This window comes from Etheostoma cragini, chromosome 12 (assembly GCF_013103735.1).
Source record: "Etheostoma cragini isolate CJK2018 chromosome 12, CSU_Ecrag_1.0, whole genome shotgun sequence".
Lineage (NCBI taxonomy): Eukaryota > Metazoa > Chordata > Actinopteri > Perciformes > Percidae > Etheostoma > Etheostoma cragini.
In genome coordinates this window covers 12,835,185-12,851,678 of record NC_048418.1, presented here as the reverse complement: position 1 = coordinate 12,851,678, position 16,494 = coordinate 12,835,185, and the positions used below count along the sequence as shown (strand labels likewise).

The following is a 16,494-nucleotide window of genomic DNA, read 5'->3' as shown; positions in this document are numbered from 1 at the left end:
ATATATATATATATATATATATATATATATATATATATATATATGTGTGTAGACAAATTCTCCAAAACTTGTATTAAATATGGGTTGGAGATGTATTTACACACAAACAGCCAAGACTATACAAATGTTAGATGTAGCTGTTAGCAATCTAGCATTGTGCGCACTGACTTTCACTGTGTTGTGTGTTATAACTCAATTTTATTTGTGATCAGTCGGAACATTTTAGCCATCACGTAATTGACATTTCATTTCAGAATCAGAATCAGAATCAGAATCAGCTTTATGGACCAGGTATTAAGACACATACGAGGAATTTTCCTTTGGAGCATAGTTGCTCACAATGTGCTTACACATACAAAACAAACAACCAAACAAACCATAAATATTATTTAGCAAAAGGCTTCATGCCGGACAAGGTTAGCAGCTAACAAATCTGACATTGTCTCATATTAGCGTGATGTTTAATGACTTTATAATGGACTGTTTAGTATTTTTGTGTCTGTCTGACACATGTCAAGAATGCTACTTTTTAACTACTGAAATGTGACTTTGACTCAGTTCTAGACCAATAATAATTATTTGCTGTGTTATTTTCTGGAATCATGAAAAAATGAGTCTATACTGTAATTCTGCGTGCGTGTGTGTGTGTGTGTGCGTGCGTGTGTGCGTGCTAACATGTGCCAACTACCACACAAGTGTGCCAGCTGGACAGTGGTAGAGAGACCTGTAGCTGTGCTGGCATGCTAGTGTCATATCCACAGCCAGTCATGCAGATTTGATATCATGTAATGGGAGAACAGTCCAAACCTGGCCGAAAACGTCATCTAGGGAAATACACACACGTTGGCATGGTCGGTAGAGCCAGTAAACAACGCGGTTGTGGCTGCTGTCCCTAGATTACTTTGAATAGATTATTTCAAAGTTATCTAGGGACAGCAGCCACAACCGCGTTGATATGATAATCAAGGATTCATTTTGCATAATTGGCAATTTAACAACAGTCCATGTGATTAAAAACTACACACTTTTTTTTGTTGCTCTTTCCTATGATTGACAAAGTTTTCTGCTAATCAATCTTCCTGACCGTGACCTTCTGCGTGAAAGATACAAAGTTTCCTTTTGGGATTTAAGTTGAAGTTGGAAACAAAGGTGATAAATTGCAATATATCATTTGTATTGGCAATACGTTTAACATTGCAGTAACATTGTATTGTGACATAAGTGCCATGATGATTATATATTTTTTATATGTACTATATACTCACAACTGGTTATAACTAGTATACTCTACTGTACATCCACGGCGCTTCACTTCCAGGATTCTCCATAGCCACCAGAAACTCCACCGCAGTGAACAAGGAAGTAGTTACTATGCTAACTTGAAGGTTGAAGCCAGACACGAAGACTGCTGATCTGCTTTGGTGTACTTATTTAGTGAGAAAACTTTCCCCCTGACGAGACATGTCGTCACAGTTTAATCTCTATTTCTGCCTGTGTAGCATGTGTAGCATGTGTAACATCGATGTGAATTCAAAATTAATAACCTGACAGTTACAGTAACAGTACTGCAGAGGAAGTAAGGGGTGTTGACCGCCCTCCCTTCTTTCATGCTCTTTCTTTCCTTCCTTAAGTCTTTCTCCCGCAGTCTCTGTCGCCCTTTCACACACCCTGTTTCCCATGCCAGGTTAGGATGTTGTTATTACAACATCCCCCTGGATGGACCCCCTACTTCCAACCTCTTCAGTCTCAGATCAAAACCACATTGATGAACATACTGTGCACATGGATGGGAGCCATTAAGTGCTTTTATCCTTGCGTGTTTGGGTAATAATCCACAACACTGGTATTCAATAGAACATGGACTAGTACTTCAGTATATGCTGATAAAAGTACTCTTCAGCACTTTCTCCAGAACCAGTACTTTTATGTGGGATAGAAATAGAATAAGATTGTAACAGACATTGAACTGTTTGCCATAGTGGTTTGACAAGTTTAAGAGAAAATGATGATTGTTGTTGCAGCGTCTCTTTTAGAGAACTCATTTTTGGCCTAACACCACATTGAGTGTGGTGATGGCGCAGTGGATATAACACATGCCTTTGATGTGGGAGATCCGGGTTTGAATCCCACTGCGAAACATCCAATTCACACTTATTAATGAAATTTCCTCATTAAGGCTTATTTGTGTACACACACGTTGGCTGTCGTACATTACACCTGAAAATAAAAAATACTATATGCGTGTCTGAACAAGGGAACAGATCAAATTCCAGGGAGATTGTGGCCTTTGCTTTTATGCTAATATTTTGATGAAAGAAATTGTGTAGCCCTACTGTGAACACACCACCGTTAACCTTATATTTTTACACACACACACACACACACACACACACACACACACACACACACACACACACACACACGCACAAACACTGGGTGTTACACAAACAGATGACTAGATTTTTGCGTGGCACGAGATTCCTAGATACCCTTAATCCTCTGATCTAGTAAATTCACATGAACACACAAAGCCAGATGCAGAAACACTTCTGTGCTTTCAGAGGATATATCCATAATGAGGACTCTTGACAAGAGAAGAGGAGGATGACAACATGAGTAGATCAAGAGCAGATACACAAAGTATAAGATATTGAATAAGGGAAAGAAAAAATGCATTGGACACATAGTTGCTTGATTTTAAGACTTTCCTTTTCCCTTTCTTTGTGTCTCTCACATACTTTTTTCCCCATCAAATCTCATTTTCTTCCTCTAGCTTCTTCTGTTTTACTCTCTTTCTCTCCTTTTTTGAAAGAATAGCAATTACATTGCCCAGTTGGTAGAAGCACTTGTAAATGATTGAAAGGGAGAGAAAGGGAGAGTGGCTGGCCTAATGAGATTCAAAGAGCTGAAAGTCTATTGTCAGAGCCTGTCGATGGGAGGTAGGAAGAGAGGAACAATCTCTCCTTTCACTTTCTTTTCTCTAGTTTTTTTTTCCTTCCATTCATTTTCCCCATTTCTCATTTCTCCCCTCATCCTGAAGCCAAAAAACAAACTCAATTATAAACTCTGTGAAATCTGACCCTGGCACTTCTTCAGTTATCACTTAAGTAACAAAAAGTCTCAGAACAGGACTGCTGATTAACAAGCAGCCTGTTGTGTAGTTTATGTGGTCAGATGGCATGACCAGGGACTCTGCAATTCATGGTGTTATGTTCACAGATAAAAAAGAAAGTTGTTTTTTCTCTTTTTATTTAGATTTTTATCCCAAGAAAATGTGTAGTAAGGTGTTTTGTTGGTGTTGATTTAGCATTCAGTTACTGTGCATACAGTAAAAAATGTAGCCTAATGGGTAGACTTTAGCTAGAATTTTAAACCCTCGGCAGGCAAACTGTAAACTTGATGTCTCATAAAATGTATTTGCTAATCAATGTGAAAGTAGTTACTCTTTAAAATGCACTTCACCAATATAGTATTGCACTTCTGTTACATTGTGGACTCACGATTGACAGGCAAAAAGTATGACATTTCATGCGAAAGAACCATAGATACTTTTTTTTTATTCAATGCATATTTTTTGTCAAAGCTTGGTGCCTTGACCATCAGGCATTTGGTCTGAAATTTGTGGGCGTTATGCTAGTAGCAGCTAATGTAGCCTTCAGCCATTTGCCTCAGGCAGAGATTTTTCTTTTCACACAGCTCCCTCTGGAGCCATAAAACGCTATATAACAACTTTTTTTTACGTGTGCAGTTGGGTCCCCTTTAAGTAGTACAGGAAGTGTCCCTATTCAACAACCAACAGTGACAACAGCATTAAACTAAAATAGTTAATGTACACTTCCCAGATCACACTCTCCGTCTAACCTAAAAAAAACAGTTTTCTTCTGCAATGATTGACACACAGGACGCAGATCATCTGCGGGGCCGGACCCAAAATCGATTAGACTGAATATATTTTGGTCCTGGCCCTACTTATTTTTGGGTCAAGTCTCTCTTACCGGGAAACAGAGTGGAGCAAGAGTGTAATAGGAAAAGAGGGAGAGGTGTAAATGTTAAATATTTTAGTGATCTTTCAGCTTTGATAAACGAATTATGCGGTGAGAAGGTCAGAACAATCAGACAAACTGGGAGAAGAAAGAAAGAAAAAGAAGCAAAGAGTACTACAATCTTTGTTTTTTGTGTGTGTTGTGTGTGTGTGTTCACAGTGCTTACTGCCTCAGGTCTGCTCTCAGTGTATAGTGACGGTACATGTGCTACTAACCTAATAGCTCAGTGGGGGGAATTTGGTGTGTGCCTGTGTATAGTGTATATTTGCAAACAAAGCATTTATGTATCTACTACCTAGGTGTCCCAGATAGAGCCATCAAGCAGTGGGATAATAGTGTTTTACTGTAATATCAACACATAGATAAACATGAGATATATTGTGTGAGTGTGTGTGTGTGTGTGTGTGTCTGTGTGCACATACTTGGGTTTGTTATTTCACTTCTATCAACCTACTATACATTTATCACTTCTTCCTCCACCAACATTAGCTCAAACCCCATTCTCCCTTTATTTACATGGACATTTCATCCCTGTCTGTCTTTACAATACACACACACACACACACACACACACACACACACACGTATTATTCATGTCATCTGTGCCTGAGTAAAACAGGATGATGTCAGTGTTTATTTTAAGAAGGTTCCTCTCCTCACGTCACTGGACTATTTGGAAGCTCTCTGCCTTCTACCTGTCTCCATCTTTTTAAATCAAAACAACATGCATGTTAGTGGAGCTCCACCAATTCAGCAGTGAGCAGAGAGTAAATCACATCATTTCCTGTGCAACTCATGAGTTTTTGTCATTTGGTTGGAACTTTTTTTAACCCTCAACAAAATCCTGCTTCTATCCCATATATATTTCTTGGCCGGCTGCCCAACAGCACTGTATTGACAAGGTGTGTTGGTGACAAAGGCAAAAGACAAACATTAAGTAAACAACATTTAAAGTAAAGTTTAGTATTTTTATTTGGGGAAATGCACTTACAGTATGTCTTGGCAAAAGCTGAGGAAATTGAAAGGACTTTCTTGTTTTCCCCAAAAATACAGAGCCGGATTCAGAAGGCTTAGCTTAGCATAAACACAGGAAGCAAAGGGAAATAAATAGCAAACAGACAACAGTTTTTTATCCACCTAGTCACTGCATCCGGCTGATTTTTACCAAAGAAAATGCACATAAAAAAGCATGTAACTTCCTGTAAAATCCCAACTAGTTGTTTCTAAATTTCTGTTTGTGTACAGCATTAACAAACATGATTTGTGTGCTGGTACTGTAAGATATATTTAAACTCTGGACAGTGCTGGGTTAGCCCGTTCCCCCAGCTCCCAGTTGTTGTGCTACTGTAAGCATATCCCCTGGCTTTAGCTCCATACTATACACAGACATGAGAGAGGTATAAGTCATTTAATCTTCACTCTTAGCAAGAACATGAACGAGCATATTCCCCTACATGTTGAACTATTCCTTTAAAATGGTTGGTTCTTGGAGGAGTTAGTTAAAATAGTAAATGTAAGATAAACAAAGCACTCAAATGCTTCAACCAATGCTAAATGTTTTTGTACTCCACAGATTGTGTGCCTCTAACCTTGCATGGTTATCAGTTTGACGATTCACATTTGGGTCACATGTTAAACTTTAGTGCAGCCATGTTGCTGCATAATTAATTAGATTGAGACTTCTCTGAAAGACTAGTTTTTATCCCTCAATAGTCTTTATTCCAACACTACATACATCACTGTGATTCCAGGAAACCCAGTGTATACTACACAGCTACTGACTGAACAAACAGTGATAAAATAGTCTGGAATCTCATCAACTTTGTGGAGTAGACTGGTAGGAATCACCTGCTGCTGAACGTGGATAAGACCAGAGAGAATGTGATTGACTTCAGGATGAAGGGAATGGCTCCGCAGCCCCTTTGCATCCTGGGAGGAGATGTGAACATGGTTGAAGAGTACAGATACCTGGGTGTCAACATCAACAAGAGGCTGATCAGGAAATTCAAAGGCTCTGCTTTTTACAGGAAAGGGTTGAGCAGACTCTATTTCCTGAGGAAGCTGAGATCCTTTACCATGTGCAGCAGAATGTTGTAGATGTTCTACCAGTCTGCTGTGGCCAGCGCTCTGTTCTCCTCCGCCATCTGCTGGGGCAGCAGCATCGGAGCCAGCGACACAAACCGACTGGACAAACTGATCAGGAAGGCTGGCTCCGTTGTTGGCGGCAAACAGGAGACATTTGAAGCTGTGCTGGAGAGATCACTGAACAAAATGTTATCTATCATGAAAAACCCAGACCACCCTCTCCACCCGCACTGGTCCACCAAAGGAGTACTCTCTCTAAGAGGCTCTGACAGCTTTGATGTCACATGGGTCGCTACAAAAAAATCATTCCTGCCACATTCCATAAAACTTGCACAATGGTTACTTTATATTTAATATTACACATGTTTTATTTTTTTGTACTGTATATATATATATATATATATATATATATATACATGTATATGTATATATAACTATGTATGTAGGTTGTACATTTTCTTCTACACTTGTGTATATAGATGTTCATTTTATCAAGTATATTTTCAATAGTTCTGGCATTTTAATTTGCTATCTTAAATTATTTTATCTTATTTGTTCATCTAATTTTTTTCTAGTATATTTCTTGTATTTTCATTATGTGTGTGAGGAAGTATGTGTGTATGTCCTTGGTTACTTGTAACTTGCTGCTGTAACAGAGTAATTTCCCAATTTGGGATTAGTAAAGTCTATCTATCTATCTATCTTTCTTCAGCAGAGACACAGTGCACTTAAAACACACAAGCAATGCTTTCATTGCCTTGTACTAGATTTAATATATGTCCTAAATAACACATGATATACAGTAGGTCTCTAAAGTAAGTTATTGGTTTGAATTTAAAATGTATTTAGTATATGACCTTTAGAGAAAAAGCTTTGTGCACTTTTACGCAGGTACTCAAAGGTAATAACATTAATTACTTAAATAATTTTAGTTTCAAAAAATTAAATCAACACAACTGATGATCTAAAAAATAGCATATTTTTGTGTTTGTTTTTTTCTGTTATCTTGTCTTTTCTTTGCTGTGTAAAAGATAAGTAACAGTATTGTGAGACGTGATGAAAACACCATGTTACACTTACCATCTCATTAGTGTGAGAGTGGAAGAGGGAATAAGAAACATGAGTGTTTAGTGCGAGAGTGGAGAGGATGGAGGGTGACGGCCGAAGTGGTCAGGGCAGAAGGCTGTTGGGAATATTTCCATTTGGCTCTTGTGGGTACGATACAGAGGTATGTTATGAACATGGAACCTTGTTGGCATCGATCATGCTCCTCACCTGTACAGTGTTGATTGGAGGAGACCTTTCAACACAAAGCTGATACGTCACTGTTAAGTGGATTATTAGGTCATGTACCGATATTGGCTTATACTGTGTACTCATACACGTTGCATGTGTCACAAAAAGACATATTTTTTTTCTTTACTTTTGATCAATAATAAAATAATGTGTATTCTGGCTGTGATGATACTGTGTTATGTCTTAAGAAGTGGTTCAGTCCAAATAGTCCAGTGACGTGAGTAGAGGAACCTTCTTAAAATAAACACTGACATCATCTTGTTTTACTCAGGCACAGATGACATGAATAATACGTGTGTGTGGGGGGGTGCGTGTGTGTGTGTGCGTGCGTGGTCTGCGGGTTTGAGCTAATGCTGGTGGAGGAAGAAGTGATAAATGTATAGTAGGTTGATAGTAGTGCAATTACAAACCCAAGTATGTGTGCGCGCACACACACACACACTATATATTTCATGCTTATCTAATATTATTATATTACAGTAATACATTATTATCCCACTGCTTGATGGCTACAGTACAGTATGTAAAAGGTACATCCTTGATCCAATGTTTAAATTTATAGATTTTTAGTGACAAACCCCATGTAATATGTTTTTGTCCTAGTAAATTAACTAATGAGTTTTCTTTCTGACACTGACATTGAAGAAAAACATGCACTAATGAGTGGCTTTCTGCATTTTGCCCCAGAAGGAGAGCACAAAGTCTGGTTTGTTAAAATGAGGGTTATGGTTGCAGGACTCTGGTTGGAGCCCCAAAAGAAAAGCATGCTCGTATATTTTAATGATCCCGGCTCCCTAAAGGGGCTGTATTTATTGTGCGGGTCCAGAGATTTGAAGCCAACCATTCTTTTTAAATTAGTTTGAACCCGCAATCTCCTGCACACAAATACACACGAGTAGATTGCATTTGATCTGTCAGTACTCAAGGAATGATGGATAGATTTGTAGGGATATAACATATGGTGTGGCTTCATCACTGAGCAACGTAATTACCTTTCGTGTTGTGTTTACACTGACTGACTTCAAAGTCTTTGTTTATTTGGTAGGAATATGTGTTTTCCAAAGCTTGTGCATCTTATTAAATACTGAATTATGCTGAGCAAATCCCTTGAAACCATTATTTCTGCACACATTGCTTTTGATACAAGTGCAGTATTGCTTTGAAGCTAAAACCACTCTCCTCTGTCCCTCACTCCCTATAGTACATCCCTCTCTCCTTCATTCCCTCTCATGCTTTCTATCTTATCTGTTTTTTCTGTCCACTTCATCCTCTCTCTACTCTGTTATCCTCTTCATCTTACTAACTCTTCCCTCTTTCCCTGTTTTTTCAGTGGGGCGTTTGTTGATCGAGTTCAGCTCCCAGATGACGATGGAACGAGTGCAGAAAGAAAACCCAAACGTGACAAACGGAGGCCGCTACACGCCTCCTGACTGTCGGCCTAGATGGAAGGTCTGTCTCTCTGTCTGTGTATTCACACATTTTATCATGGAAGCACATTTCTTCCAGTATAAGAAATCAAAACAACAAGAAGTCGTTCATAATTAACATTTAAATACAGTTGATAAGTCCAAATAATGAAATTGTAAGATAGTAAGTAAGGTTTAATTGTTAACTTACTGTCTCACAAGTTTGATCTACTAAGTCACTTTTTCATTTTAATTTTTATCTAATTTTCCGTTTTCTTGGAAGAAATGCGAATTCCATATGTTTCTCTTTCATGTTTTTTTTCTCAGTATTGGATTAACTTTATATGGGGCAAACCAGGGGTCTGTACAGAATAGTGATCTTTTTCACAGTAAGTGTGGTACCATTTGTATTAGTCTATTTATGTGTTTTACAGTAAGTTTTTATCCTTTACCTAATATTTTACTAAGGTCCCAGCCAAGGTCCCATTGCTGTCAGTCTTGAGTGCAAAATTACTATGAATTTACACGGTAAATTACAGTTCAACCTTGGACTGTTTGGACAGCTGAGAAAGATTCTCTTAAAGCACCAAAGTGGAGGACAGCCCAAAATCGGTGTCACATCTGCAATGCCTTTGAGTGCTTCTTTCTTAAGCTACTTTATTCATAATGAATGAGAAGCAATTTCATGTACACTGTGACATTAACCAAGGGGAGTTTTCTACAGAAATTATTTTCTGGTGCAGAACAGTTCATCGTAGAAAGGAACTGTTATAATTATTTAACATTCTTTGGAGATGTTGTAGAGAAAGACTGTCATACTTTGTCCATGTCAACAGAAAAGGTTCAGATAGTTATTATACTTGTCTTTACTCGCATTGATTTAATGTGGAAATGTTAAACAAATTACCAACTCAAACTGTCCGTTATTTACACATAGGTAGCCATCATCATCCCTTTCCGTCACAGAGAAAACCACCTTAAGTACTGGCTCCACTACCTCCACCCTATCCTCAGACGGCAGAAGATTGACTACGGCATCTACACCATCAACCAGGTACCGTAAAGTAACACCGGCACCTTCATCAGCCCAATGGCGTAGGTCGAAGAGGTACTTTTTCAAATGTTGTCCTTTTTGGTTGGTAAAAGAAGAAAACAACAAACACACAAACTTCTGTTCAAGCCCTAACAGTTCTCATCAAAAGACAAGTGGGCAAACAAGTGTAATTACGACTTTTGAGATAAGATAAGACACTTTAGTTGTCATTGTATACAGATACAACGAGACATTGTTTGGAACAAACCTGAGATGCCCACAGCTACCACCATACATAAAATAAGTTGAATAAATAGATATTTACACACGATATGTAAATTGCACTTGTATCCATAAAAATAGTTTGCAGTGACTATTGTGTTAACACTAGCACACAGGTTGGGACGGTGGGGGGCATGGGACGTGGAGTGTGTTCATCAGTGCAAACGCATGTGGATGAAAACTATTCATTAGTTTACTGGTGCGGGCATAGAGTGCTCTGTAGCGCCTGCCTGTTGTCCGCGGTGCAGCCTGGATACCAAGTAGTGATGCAGGATGTAAGTGTATTATTAAGTATATTCACAAGTGTGAACCTCATAATTACGTTAACTCTGGTATGACATGAATGCGACATTAATACAGTCTATTACTGGCTGTAGAAATTGAGAACAAGTCACCAGTGATGGAATGTAACTATTGGAGTATTTTACATGTATTCAAGTTCTTGTGCAAATTTGTGGTACTTGTACTTTCCTTGAGTCTTTTCTTTTCACGCTACTTTCTACTTCTAAAACTTTAACTTAGTAGACCGCTTTAGTTAACAGTTACTTTACAAATTAAGATGTATGCACACAAAACACATGCAGGTTATAAACTACCCAATAATAAGTACTTCCTAATTGCAGCTGAATTAATTAGCTAATTAAACACTTAGTCAATTGACACAACTCACATTTTTAGTTTCTAAAATGTGAGGATCTTTCTGCATATGTTTACCCTGTGGTACTAGTACTTTTACTTACGCAAAGGAGTACGTTTTTCCACCACTGCAAATCACTTTGCAGATGCTTAATCCCCGTAAGGCTGCCCTTCCTCTTGTCTCATTACAGACTAGTCTTCATTGACTGTTTTCTGATAAGAAAAAACACATCTGCAGCAAAAATCAGCAACTCATTTACTTTCACTGCACTCAGTCCAGCCAAAGCACAAGGAGCTTGATTTTCTAAGCAATGTTGTGAGATTGTGTGTCAGTCTTTCACACTGTGTTGGATGAGACGACTTCTTCTTCCACATTATGGGTAATGAGGTCTTCTTTCTGACCTTTTTCTACCCTGTGGGCCTCGCTCAACGCCTAAATCACTCCCCCTGTGAAACAGACCTTTGGTTCCGCCTGCCCTACTGTGCTCTGCTTTTGATGTGGCAATGTTCCAGTGTCTTACTCCCTCGTTTTTACACTCTCACTCGGACACACACACACACACACACACACACACGCACAACATTAGGAGCATTTTTTAATTTCCCCTTCCCTTTTGTTTCATTTTCTTAACAATGGGCTTGGCTCATCTCTCAATGAAATTTCCGTCACTGTTACAAGACTGTATATACTCTCAGTTTATCTTGCGTTTCATCTCGAGGCAGTTTGGCTCACTCAGAGGACTCATACATGCCATCTAGTTTTAATCTGATTAATGACTGGTGTTGCATTTCATTCTTTCACTGATCAATCTGATCCACGGATGTTTCTACAAAAGTGGAAAAAATGATAGCATATTATAACTTTGTTTATTTAGGACGTTTCAAAGCAGAATAACAAGTGTTTTCCATGGGGAAAATAACATTAAAACAGATAAAAATACCAATCCATAAACTATAATAATAAAACTAATGAACACACTAAACACATACATCATAACATACAAACCGATTTTTTTAAATATATTACTGATTTTGCAAGACACTTTCACTTCTCATGTTAAAATACTGATATAAATCATGGTAGTTTGGAGGAACTATGTAAGACAATTCTCTTAGTGATCTTGTCCCTCTTCCAGATAGGCAAGGACTGGTTTGCAGTGCACACTTTTGGCACAGGAGGTTAAATCCTCAGTCCCAGCTTGTGTTCTATTTGTTCTACCCACAAATGTCACACCACCAGGTAATCTGATTTTACAGTCGACAGCGACGTCAGCAGAGCTGCTGTTACATCTTCAACTCTTTCACCCGCACTTCAAACAGATACTGATCCACTGCCTGGCTCAAAGTGTACTCCACTCCTTGATTTAGAGGTTCACAGAGGGCTGTGTTTGAAGTGGAAATTACTTACTGTGTATTTTTAAATGCATTTGAACTTGTTGAGATTCTTAAAACCAGATATATAACTCTTGCATTGTGTAGTGGAGTTCATTCAACTACTATATAATGTATATATAACTACTATATACATACATTGTAAATATACATAATATACATATACAGATATATATATATATATATATATATATATATATATATATATATATATATATATATATATATATATATACACACGCATACATACTTTATAGATACTACATGTAAAGATGCCTGCTGAGAGGGGCCCTCTTTACAAGTCTTACAAACTGTTTCTAAAAAGTGCATAAGCAACTGCTTAAGGGGAAAAAAAATTTGGGGGAGGGGTTTGCTTGAAATTTAAATGTCATACTAATTGGTAAGTAAGGACATCTTGAGGTTATACATTTTTCAATTAGCAGCTGCTTATCAATATTATCATTGTGTCATACTGATATTAGCTCCAAACCTGAGCACTGCTGCTGCTCCTTTATACCCAGGATTTATATTAGAATTAAGCTCTAAACATATGCTTCCTGCTGATTAATCTGAATAGTTAGTTCGTTTTATAACTTATCCGAAGATGTCCACCAGTGGCGTTTTTTTGCTAATTATGTTGACAGCTGATCATACTCAGTTGTATTTTTAGAAGGGCCATGTGGTAAAAAATATCCAATTATCTTTGCTTTTATTGAGGTTTGTGCAATTAAATCCTCAAACCTATCTGGATTTCCTGCAGAGAGGTCAGTCAGGACTAGGGCTGCACAATATTAGGAAAATATCTAATTGTGATTGTTTTGACTGACATTGCCATTGTAATATGATTTGCAATATTGGAGGTAATGATCATTTTTGTATAATTATTCAAATTTCCAGTGAACATTATTAAGATAATAGAAAGTAAAGTGATTATAATGTGTTTTTTTGCAAGGATCTGTACAAAACAACAATTTCTTTATTTTAGTCTTTAAGATACGATTTGTAGGCTGAGACGTCTCTTCAGCACCACAAATCTACATTCACAATGGTTTAACATTTTGGTGTTTTTTTAGATTATTTTTGGAGTATTTTCAGCCTTTATTTTTGACAGGACAGATAAAGACATGAAGGGGAGAGAGAGGGGGAATGACATGAAGCAAAGGGCCACAGGATGGAGTTGAACCCGGGTCCGCTGCGTCAAGGACTAAACACCTCTATAACTGAGCTATCTGGGTGCCCATTAGTTTGGTATTTTGCCTTTAACAAATATTGTGCCCCTGCAATATGGATAGTGCACTATTCCATATTGCGATCTTGATACTTTGATAATCAGATTAATTGTGCAGCCAAGGCAGGACACATGGAGATTGAGAGGAGTCAAATCAAAGCATCAGAGGAGGGATTTTGATGACAAGAAGTCCTGATGGGCGATTACCCCTTTACACCTGGCGCCACTTCCCAAGAGGACGGCAGAGAGCACTTTTCTATCGTGTTTGCTCAAGTGTTAATTGAGTGGAAGTCTCAATAATTTCTCCCTTCAAGTCTCATCCTTGCTAACAGATAATGACTGTCATGTCCTTAGAGTCACAACAGTCATATTATGGAAAGAAAAGCCCTCTGGAGATAAAAAAAAAAAAAAAAAGCACAACCAAAGATGTGAGACAAATCTCCCACTGACCCCAGCTCCTCCCATTATCCTCCAATCATGTTATTAAACTGGCTGGTGGCCGGGCCATTTTACAGACAATATCCAGCTGCTCAGTATACTGCACTGGAGTTACTAACAGGAGCTGGTGAAGAGAGCTGGTTAGAATGGCATGATTACGTATTGAAAAGTGATGATTGTCACTTTTGGACAATGTTTAAAGTCTTACTAAACAAAATTGAGCATACTAGAGTATAGAAGATAGATTGACATCCCCGCCGGGATACTTAGCTACAATTAGCCACAAGTTAGCTGATGTGTGCTGAATTAAGAGAACAATGCTAACCTCTGCTAACAGCACAGTTTAGGCCTTAATTAAACGTTAACACTAAACCAGCCTGCTTCTTTGTGAAAAACAAATGGCAGAGATAAACAGACTTACTTGAGAGTTGGAGGTTCCAGTTAAACTTGAGGAAGACATGGCAGATATGCGGTTTTACCACATCGGTGAGGGTTCCTGTGGCGGTGCAGTCTCTCGGCAGTTTCCTGTTTAAATTACCCAGAACCCACGCCCTCTTCTTTCCTCCCCTCAGGCCCCTCCTCCCTACGCCAAAACAGTGACAGAAAGTTGAAACTGAAAACCAGTGACATTGTAAAAATCTTGATGTAATAAGTACTTTGAACTGCGTGGGGCGAGAGAGTAGATTCCGATACATGATCTCAAGCGTAAACAAATAAAAAACTTTCACTAAAAACACACAGACTGACATTAAAAAACCATGATGCAAACAAATGGCAAAATGAAATAATATAATAGGATTGTGAGATTATTACTTTTTGATATTTGTGTTTTATATATCAGCTCATCATTTTTCACAGATTCAAGGCCAAATTTTATTTTCAATACCACGGGTTGCTGTCACTGTTCTAGCTTCATAAAAACATGGCTTAAATAATTCAGTTGGCCAAGTAGTTGTTAGTAGTAATTTGTTTTATTTGTTGTGTGTGCCAGGAAATTATATAATAATATTAATTTATAAATAAAGGTACAGGTCAGCAGTCACATCACAATCTCAGCTACTAAAGAGCAGCGCAAACGGCATTGCTTCAGGTTGAAGGCTTGCTGCACCATCCTGCCGTGCAGGATTTTGCCTCGACCGGACATTTTTAAGCAGCTATCATCTCACTCGGCAAAGTGGTGTTGCTAGTGAGGTACGGTGAGTAGGCGTTGCAGAGGGATCATGCAGAAAGTTATATAGCAACCTTGCTGTTCTGCCCTGCTGCTCCGTGTCCTCTCCGCCTGCCGGGGACTGGGGCCAATGTTTGTTTTGTTGGCCACCAGCTCATCATGTAAACTGGAGAAAAGCCCAGAGAGGGACAGAACAAACTGAAAAAACAGCTGATAGAGGGGGAGGGAAGAAGGTGAGAGACAGAAGTAATGAAAAAAGAGAAGCCATCTGCTGTTAGGATTTTTATGTGAGTTTAATCCCAAGCTGGATATCATTATTGATTTTTAACATCTAATACTCTGCAGTTTTAGGGGGAGTCTATAAGACAAAAGTCACAGAGCCTAATATTTCTTCACTGATATCTGCAGTGGTGGAAGAAGTGAAGAAGTATACACAAATTTCTTACTTTAGAAAAAGTACTAATACTGCAATGTAAAAATACTCTATTTCAAGTAAAAATGGAGAAGTATTTTTAAAAAAAATACTTAAGATATTAAAAGTGCAAGTAGTGGTTGTTGTTACATTATGACATTATTAGATTGTTTATACAGATTCTTCAATGTTATAACTAGTAAACAGTTAGTATTTTAACCTATTGCTTTCTAAACTATGGTTCTGGCCCCACCAAAGGTCACAAGATAAATCCGAGGGCTCTTGCAGTGATTCATGGGAGAGAAATTTAATAAATAAACTGTGTTTTTTCAATTTGTATTTGCACTTTATTTCTAAACTTTTTGCTACATATTGGATACTTTTAAGTCTTTGGACTTTGACATCTTGAATCTGAGAAGTTAAGAAAGGAAGTGTCTTTTTTGTTGAAACTGCTAACAACTCATAGACTAACAACTCAAGGGGCCCCAAAACTGCTTACTTTTGGAAGAGGTCAGAAGACAAAAAGGTTAGAAAAAACATTCCTTTAGTAAATGTACTTAAACTTTCCACCACTTGATATCTGGTGGCATTGTTTGGCCCTCTCCTGAAACCTTTCTGCCTAGTGTTAACAAATTACAAAACATTAAACAACATGTGCATATTCTGAAAAGCAAACTATGCTACTAAGGCTGTAACTCTTCACATTGTGATGTGCTTTGAAAGTAGTCTAAATATCTATGTTCTTGGTATTTTTGCACCAGCAGAAAATGGAGAGGAAAAAACCTGCTTTCAACTCACATAATAAGCTTCTGCGACCCACTTGACCTACTAATCCACCAAGATATGACCTGCTACCTCCTTTTTCTTTCTGCCAACCCCCTAGCCGCCATACACACACACACACACACACGCTGACTGTTCTGTAACTCCGCTGCATCTGTCTAACTTTTTTTATTCATGTGTACACCTCAGCTTCAGCTGTGTTTGGCACTGAGTGGACATAATAGGATCAGGATGGATTAAGCTCTGTGTTTTTCTGTCTGTATTTGTTATGGTAAAGATCATGTTGAGGAGG

At 38.2% G+C, this 16,494-nt stretch overlaps 1 protein-coding gene across 1 annotated transcript in view; it reads left to right on the top strand.

The window, feature by feature from the left end:
* b4galt2 (UDP-Gal:betaGlcNAc beta 1,4- galactosyltransferase, polypeptide 2) overlaps positions 1 to 16,494 on the top strand; it is a 142,618-nt gene that overhangs the window by 58,351 nt on the left and 67,773 nt on the right. Inside the window, exons 3-4 of the mRNA XM_034887810.1 lie at positions 8,755 to 8,873; positions 9,768 to 9,884. Coding sequence (XP_034743701.1) covers positions 8,755 to 8,873; positions 9,768 to 9,884 — 236 coding nt within the window. The remainder of the gene's footprint in view (positions 1 to 8,754; positions 8,874 to 9,767; positions 9,885 to 16,494) is intronic.